We start from the raw sequence: 7,799 nt of genomic DNA, 5'->3' as shown, positions 1-7,799 counted from the left end.
AGAACGCGTCTAGCGGCTGCGAGAGACTCACGAGCGAGTAGATGGAGCCTGTGATGAACTGCGTCAGAAGCACGGCGAAGAAGAGGTGCCAGCGGCTAAAGCGGAGGCACGCGGCGACGGCGAACCGGTCGTGGCGCAGGGGCCAGAGGAAGAGGTGGGCCTCGGCCACCTCCTCGGCCATCGTCTTGGCAGGCACATTGATTGTCCAGTAGCGCGAGAGGGCGCTGCAGGCCATCCCGAAATGCGTCAGAACCGCCTCGCGCTGGCCACGAGGTCACGCATGGGTGCCGTGGATACCGGGAAGCGAATGGCTTGGAAGATTCCGCGCGTTTTCCAGTCACCATACAAATTGCAAGAGGAGAGTGGGGGTGAGAGCGCAGAGAGTGGTATATGTCGATGACGTGGCAGCACGATGCGAACCTAAAATGATAGCACGCTGGCGCCTTTCTGAGTATCTACCAGTTGGTTTGTGACAAATGGGATGCGTGCACGGATGCAGACGCGCGCAAGGAGGTCAGTGGGAAATCATTTTGGCTGGCAGGCTGAGACTCAAGGCGATTGCGCTCGTTTGTGAATAGATAGTTAGAAAATAGGTAGCTTGCACTCGGAACAACAACTTGCTTGGTCGTTCTTCGAAAAGACCGTTGTACGATTGTGTTCTGACTCACTCATCCTGATGCAGTTTGTAGAGCTCTGGGAGCTTCGTGCTCTGGGCTCGGAGCTCTAGCATTCTGCTGCAGATGCAATGAATGATGCGAGCCACCGGTTCGGTGGCGGGTGTCGGGCTGTTTGTACCAGGAGGCTACAGACGCGAGTTTGGTGCGTTGATAGCGTCGATGGCCTTGATGAGAAACGTCGACCGACGTTGCCGCGACCCCAGTCCGTGGGCTTGCAATAGTGCTCCTCCACTTGGTTTTATGTGCCAGTGTCGAGCAGACACAGCTGCGCCATGAGGCATCATCATGGATCTCCGCTAGACAATCCTGTCGCGCGGTAGGGTGCAGCACCCCCGACCTGTCCGCGGCCACCAAACTCTGAGAGCAAACTCACGCCAGTTGTAGGCTACAACTGGCGTGAGTTTGCTCTCTTGTCGCGCCGCCCGAACCCGAGCCTCGGCGCTTCCACATCTCTCTCGGAGTGTCTGAGTGAAGTCAGCTGAACATGCTCGATAGCGGCGGCACTTTGAGCTGCCGGGCCTCGACATTGACGCGTGTGCGGTGCTTGAGGAGCACCGGAGACCAAATCCATTGACAACGCAATGGTGGTGGGGTGTCGTCAGTTTCTCAAAAGCAATCCATAGCATCGTCGTGATATTCAGAACTGGACGTTGATGTCATCGTTGTTCTTACCAGTCGCCAGTGGCATGGCGGTACTGAAAGTTGTATCTTATGACCGGCTCCTCTTGGTGCCTCTTGGTGATACCTGTGTGCGCACTGGACCGACGGTGATTATCTTACGCTCCAGCGCTCTATCGCTGTTCAGGTTGTTGAAGTTGCGACTTCTAAATCAGAAGTCGAGTGCGAGCTGCCATACCGCGCGCATGCCTTTAAAGAACGCACACCTCTTCTGGTGACTCACTAGTTTCAATGGCCCCGATCGCCCGCACGCGCCACCACCTGCGCATATGCTTCTTTTGGTTGCGTGAACGCGACCACCTGTCGTGTCGGAATGCCGCCGAAGGCTCGACGACGCAATCGACGACGCAACACTGTTACCATTCGAAGCTCAAAGCCGGAAGACACCGAACAAGTCACGCATCGCATCCTACGGGCGACGACAGGAAGCTGAACGCGCTACTAAAGAACGAGTTTCTGCACCTCTTCGCTGCGTGCATCCCGGCACCAAATCTTCGATGCAGCAGAGCCCACAATGCAGCCGAGCAACGCTTCTAAATGACGTGGCGTAGCGAAATGATGTTTGAGAAAACCAATCAGAATGCGCGACAATGGAAACACAAGGACATTTCAACCAATCGCATCGCTTCCTGACTGCGCACAACGGCAACACGCGAGCGCCAATTGGCCGGGGTGCGCCATCTGCCCTTCAACGAGATGCCAACGCGCCGTTCCTCTGCGAACTACCGGTCATTAGTCTCATCAAGTATTACGCCCACATTGCTAACTGGGCGCCGACTGGGCAAGGTCCAATACATCGTGCTCCCCGTTCTTGCTCGACACCTTGATCGACACCCATGCCAGAGTGGCTTGCGGACGGCGGCTTCGTACGCGGAGCGCTGTGTCAGCGTGTGGTAAAGCGGAATCTTCCGAGGGTCCCGTCACACGCACCAGAAGGCAGCACCAGATCTGGTGACACTGAACCGACGCCAATCCAATGCAATGGGTCCCACGGTTTCGATCATTCTGCACTTTCGATTTCGCCATGTACTGGCGCATCACCGTGCCGGCCAAGACGAAGGCCGAGGTCGAGGCCGAGCCATGGCTCGTAGCGCTTCCAGGCCTCTTTGTATGGCGCGGCGTCGGCTTCCGCCGGTGGCACGCGCTCGCCGCGACCTTCTGTACGCAGATGTGTTGCGGCTCCATCTACGCCTACCCGGCGCTCCTCAACAGCCTCAATGTGCACTTTGGCGAAACCGACGACGGTGCAGCCATGACGCGCATCATGCTCGTGGCCATGGCCTGCTTGGGCGTCGCCGGCGCGCTCAGCGGACCAGCGCTCGAGCGCCGCGCGCCGCGCGTTGGCATGTTTGCGGGCTCACTCTGCGCGTGCCTCGGGCTGCTCGTGGCACACATTGCGATTCTCGTCGCGTCCGAAGCGCTCTTGATCCTCGGGTACGACCCACGTCCCGTCGGAGCTCATCGTGTCCATGTAGCTACGGCGTACTCTTCGGCGCCGGCGTCGGGCTTCTCGTGCTCTCGTCGATCGCGACGGCGCAAAAGTGGTACCCCGACTACCGCGCGACGTGCATGGGCGTCAGCGTCCTCGGCTTCGGCGCGGGCCTCACGCTCTGGAACCGACTCTACATGAGCCTCCTCCATCTCGCGACGACGACCGACGTCGTCACGACCAGCGCACCCCTCGCGCACGTCTTCTCGACCTCCTTGACCATTATCGGCCCCGTCTTGGTCCTGAGCAGCGTCGTGCTGCGATCGCCGCCCTCGAATTACGTCGTCCATGGCGTCGACATGCACTGCGTGGCCGTCGACTCGCACGCGGCGCACCATGTTGTGCAGGACGAGTTCTTCAAGGTGGGCATGACGCTCGTCAACTTTGACGCGATCCGAGCTTCGAACGACGCGTTCGTGGGCACGGACGGCCACTACTACCAGCAGGTCAAAGCCCTCTCGCTACCGCAGTGCATTCTCTCGACCGACTTTGCGCTGCTCTACCTCGCGTTCGCCGCGACCGTCGCGCCCAGCATCCTCTTCGTGTCGCAGCTCGTGCCCATGACGTCGTCTCACTTCACGCAGCACGACGACGTGGCGGCCATGGCCTTTGCCCGCGTCCCAGCGCTCGTGAGCCTCCTCGGACGCCTCCTCGCGCCGCTGCTCTCGGACGGCGTCGTGCGCGTCTTCTACGCCAACCCGGCCTTCGCGCGCAAAGTGACGCTCTTGGTGCTGCTCGGCACCGAGTGCGCGATGCTGCCGCTCATCGCACATGCGATCTCAAGCGCAGACTACGCGACGTTCCAGATCGCCGTCACCGTCATGACGTTCGCGACCGGCGGCGGCTTTGCCGTCGTGCCGTGCCTCCTCAGCGACTTGTACGGCGTCTTCAACATGGGCACCATGTACGGACTCCTCTTGACGAGCTGGTGCGGCGGCGTCATCGCGGTCGGCCTCGTCCTCACCAACACGGACGTGGCCGACGCGTCGGCGCTCACCGGCGTTCTTTACGCGCTCTGCTACGTGCTATTCGCAGCCTGGATGCTGCTCTGGCTCGTGCGCACCAGCTCGACCGACCGGTTCTTCCCCGGGTACCAGATCACGGCCTGTGGCTGCGTCCTTGTGCAGATCCCGTTTCGGCGCAACGTGTCCGACACCCTGCGTGACGACGTCTCGTCGAGCAGCAGCAGCATCGTCGCCCACCAGCCTGGCGGAAAGAGCCCGGCGCGCAGCTCGTTCTTCCTCTGGGACGACCACGCCGTCGTCGACGTGGGCTCGGGCGAGGCCAGCACCATCACAGAAGAGGATGCACAACATTGAATTATCTACCGGTATGTACTTTAACGTCGTCTGCAACAAGTGCAATTGTATGTTCAAAGTGCTCCATGTCCTTCAATATGGCGTCGGCTGGATATGTACACGTGGCGCTCTGTGGGCCGAGATACTGGTTCACTCCCAACGTTGATTCATACGCTGTCGGCCTATCGCTCGGGTCTTCTCGCAGCGGCAGCTGCGCTCGCTTGCCGTGGCTACTCTCGACCTTGTCCAAGCTCACACTGAGAGACGTTAGCAACTTGGATCTGCTTCAAGCCGCGTTACTACTGCGTGCACCTGGTCTGAGGCAAGTCGAACGGTGAGGACTAGGGTACCGTTTGTCTGCCATGGGGTGTCAGGAGCACCCCCTTTTCGTAATGCGAGCGGTCGGGGCCGGGGTGTCGGCGGCACGTTGCGGGCGATGCCATGGCTGCCTGCTGCTGGCACGTGCACCATTGAGCTGCTTATGACAAGACGAATCCATAATGAGATTGGGAAGCTCTGGATCGTACGGAACGAACCGTTGGTTGTCGTTCAAGGGGATGGCGCGACGACCCCATTTCGAGACTGCTAGCTTGGCGCTCGCTCGGTAGCTCATTCTGCAATTGACCATGGACTGGTTCCTTCGCTACTGGACGATCACGGTGCCCAGCAAGACGCCGTTCGAGGTCGCGGGCGAGCTCTGGCTCTTCACCTTCCCGTCGCCGTGCGGCAACGGCGAGCTCATGACGTGGCGCGGCCTGCGCTTCCACCGCTGGCACGTGCTTCTGATGACCTTCTTGGCGCAGTTTGTCTGCGGCATGATGTACGCCTACGTCAACCTCGCAGGCACGCTCGAGCTGCTCTTCTTCAAGACGGTCACGGCCGAGCACCTCCCGACGACGTACGCCGAGCTCATCGCGTGCGGCTTCGTCGGCGTCGTTGGCGCCACCGTCGGGCCGGCCCTCGAGCGTCGCCAGCCGCGCGTCGGCATGATGATCGGCAGCGCTTTCTTCATGGTGGGCCTCGTCATGAGCCACATTGCGGTGCTCGTCGAGTCGTACTGGTTCTTCACCCTCGGGTTCGGCTCGTGCGTTGGCACGGGTACGATCATCGTCATGCTCTCGTCGTTCTCGACCGCGCAGAAATGGTACCCCGACTACCGTGGCATCGCGATCGGCGTCACGTGCTCGGGCTTTGGCGTTGGCTTCTCCGGCTGGGCCATCTTCTTCCTCACTTACCTCGGCGCGGACAACAGCGTCAACACCGCACCCTTATACACGGTCTTCCTCATGGTCATGGCGATTTGCGGCCCGATCCTCGCCTTGAGCACCGTCGTGATGCGGTCGCCGCCGCCCATGTACATTGTGAACGGCCTCGACGTGCACTGCATCGCCGTCGACACGAACCTCCCGGGCGCCGGCTTTGTCCAAGAAGAGTACCTCGACTGCGGCATGACGCTCGTCAACTACGACGCGATGCGCGCCGGGTCGCCGGGCACGCAGAGCTACTACTACAAGCAGGTGAAAGCCTTGTCGTTGCTCCAGTGCCTCATGTCGACGGACTTCCTCCTGCTCTACATCGCGTTTGCGGCCTCGATCGCGCCCAACGTCTCCTTCTCGCAGCGCCTCGTGCCGGTCACGGTCACCATCTTCACGCACGACGACAATGAGGCGACGTACCGGGTCGCGCAGAACACGATGATCGCGTCTGTAGTCGGTCGCCTCATTGCGCCGAGCATGTCGGACTTTATCATCCGCGTCTTCTACACCAACCCGGCCTTCGCGCGCAAGATCGCCTTCATGTTCTTCGTCGGCGCCGAGTGCATCACGATCCTCCGCCTCCAGCAAGCCGTCGAAGCGCACAACTTTGCGCAGTACGAGTGGTGCACGACGATCCTCGCGTTCACTTGCGGCTGCGGCTACGCCACGATCCCGTGCTTCCTCATCGACCTCTACGGCGTCTACAACATGGGCACCATGTACGGGCTCATCATCACGAGCTGCTCGATCGGCACGATCGTCCTCGGCTTCGGCACCGAAAACACGTCGCTCGTCGACCCCGTCGTGCTCGTCGAGCACCTCGCGTTCCTCGGCTACTGGCTCATCGCGGTCTGGTTCATCATGTGGCTCGTGCGCACGAGCAGCGACGACCGGTTCTTTCCCGGCTACCAGATCACGCTCTTCGACAAGGTGCTCGTCCAGATCCCGTTCGAGTCGCTCAACGACTCGATGACCGTGATCCTCCCTGAGCACGACCTCTCGAGCCCGCTCCACCAGCGCGCCGCGTCCTTCTACCAATTCGAGAGCCACGACGAGGTGCGCGACTCGACCGACGAGTTCGGCGAGCCCAAGCTCGTCTCACTCTTCGACCCGCGCAGCATGGACCAGACGCCGTCGCGGCCCGTCACCATCTGAGCGTCTCCTAGTACCTCGTGTTGTCCAGTCCATTTTATAACTTTGTAATGCGGTTGCAGCTACAAAATGTACTCGGGGTTAGGGGTCGGCCTCCAGAGGGTACCGGACTCCGTTGAGGTAGCGTCTAGAGCCATGGAGGCAGCGTACTACTCTTAGTAAACGACGCGGCAGTACTAGTACGGTGTAGATGGCAGGCGCTTCGTCGTGCGTCATGCCGGCAGCTGCCGAGTAGCTGCATCTGGTGCGGATTTGAGTCGACTTTGATACATCGCTTTGGTCCAATTCTTAGTCTAATTACAATATTTTTATTCGTTGAGTCTACGGTTGCGCACGTTTCTGATGTCGCCACAGAGACAGTCATGAGAAATACTTTAAGCAAGAGACGGTTTGGAAAGGATTTTAATCGGAGCTTCAACCTGCAGTGGCCGATTTGACCGAGAGCAGCAGCATGTACCTCCTCGTGAGCACCGAAGTGACCGTGACGACAGGTACGACGTCGTGCCGCCAGCGTGCGACCTACGGCGAACGTACTAGGCCCGACGATCGTGGGCGACGAGGCCTCCGACCCCGAGCTCATGCAGGTGCGTCCATCGATCGCAGGATGGACAGCAGCAGGCGATCGTCATCCCGCGTGCGTAGACGCTGGGCGCGCGCCTCGTGCAGGCCAAGTGCCAAACCTACAAGTACGTTGCGACGCCGTGGCTTGTGGCGACGGCGGCGGCGTAGGCACTATACCGTCTCGGCGCCACCGCGCGCCGTGCTCAACAAGCTCGAGGGCCTCGGGTTCGAGATTCAAGGCATGAGCGGCCTCGGCCAGTCGATCGTCTGGACCATGCACAAGCGCTCGTAGGCCTTCCTCTCGCGCAGCGCACCGAGCGTGGTCAATGGCGAGCCAAGTAGTAAATACAGTAGCGTCGTTTCCTCCGCGTTGTGGCCGCCTACAGGGTGCTAGTAGCTCCTTCGAAGCGCATGCTCTGCTCCATGCGTGCGCGTGCTCTGCTCTATGCCAGCTCTTAGGCCGCCACCGCTGCTCGGTAGATCGCGATGGCCTCAAATAAAGCCGAGCGATGGAATCCGGATACGCTCCGGAACCCGTCGCGACGCCAAAGATCATTCTTTGCCGATGGCCGATAGCCAGAGCGGCCCGACGTCCGACGATGCTCCGCCCTGGCCGCCGTCGCTGGCCGGCGCCGTCGAGGCGCCGCCAGCTGCTGCACCAGTCGCGCTTGATGTGCCACCGATAGCA

At 60.6% G+C, this 7,799-nt stretch overlaps 3 protein-coding genes and 1 pseudogene across 4 annotated transcripts; 3 read left to right on the top strand and 1 right to left on the bottom strand.

The window, feature by feature from the left end:
- Positions 1-27: 27 nt before the first annotated feature.
- Positions 28-235, bottom strand: SPRG_09199 (hypothetical protein; annotated as a pseudogene; the record flags this gene model as incomplete). The annotated part of the gene is made up of 1 exon: positions 28-235.
- A 2,132-nt stretch (positions 236-2,367) lies between these two features.
- On the top strand, positions 2,368-4,163 carry SPRG_09198 (hypothetical protein; the record flags this gene model as incomplete). Its single annotated transcript, XM_012348745.1, has 2 exons — positions 2,368-2,789; positions 2,831-4,163. Exons 1-2 carry the CDS (start codon positions 2,380-2,382, stop codon positions 4,161-4,163), a joined length of 1,743 nt encoding a protein of 580 aa, XP_012204135.1. The 5' UTR covers positions 2,368-2,379.
- Positions 4,164-4,768: 605 nt separating this feature from the next.
- Positions 4,769-6,553, top strand: SPRG_09197 (hypothetical protein; the record flags this gene model as incomplete). Its single annotated transcript, XM_012348744.1, has 2 exons — positions 4,769-4,918; positions 4,946-6,553. 2 exons carry the CDS (start codon positions 4,769-4,771, stop codon positions 6,551-6,553), a joined length of 1,758 nt encoding a protein of 585 aa, XP_012204134.1.
- Positions 6,554-6,967: 414 nt separating this feature from the next.
- SPRG_09196 (hypothetical protein) lies at positions 6,968-7,479 on the top strand. The gene is made up of 4 exons (XM_012348743.1): positions 6,968-7,041; positions 7,088-7,134; positions 7,193-7,236; positions 7,280-7,479. Exons 1-4 carry the CDS (start codon positions 7,002-7,004, stop codon positions 7,401-7,403), a joined length of 255 nt encoding a protein of 84 aa, XP_012204133.1. The 5' UTR covers positions 6,968-7,001; the 3' UTR covers positions 7,404-7,479.
- Positions 7,480-7,799: the final 320 nt, after the last annotated feature.

This window comes from Saprolegnia parasitica, assembly GCF_000151545.1.
Source record: "Saprolegnia parasitica CBS 223.65 unplaced genomic scaffold supercont2.47, whole genome shotgun sequence".
Classification (NCBI taxonomy): domain Eukaryota; phylum Oomycota; class Saprolegniomycetes; order Saprolegniales; family Saprolegniaceae; genus Saprolegnia; species Saprolegnia parasitica.
The sequence above is the reverse complement of the archived record's forward strand: the minus strand, read 5'-3'. Positions and strand labels throughout refer to the sequence as shown.

Excerpts from the sequence above, each read along its gene's own strand:
- SPRG_09196 (XM_012348743.1), top strand. The coding sequence starts at position 7,002 with ATGTACCTCCTCGTGAGCACCGAAGTGACCGTGACGACAG. Across the intron at positions 7,042-7,087 it reads CGAAGTGACCGTGACGACAG|GCCCGACGATCGTGGGCGAC; the intron begins GTACGACGTCGT and ends CGAACGTACTAG. Across the intron at positions 7,237-7,279 it reads GCCAAGTGCCAAACCTACAA|GCACTATACCGTCTCGGCGC; the intron begins GTACGTTGCGAC and ends GCGGCGGCGTAG.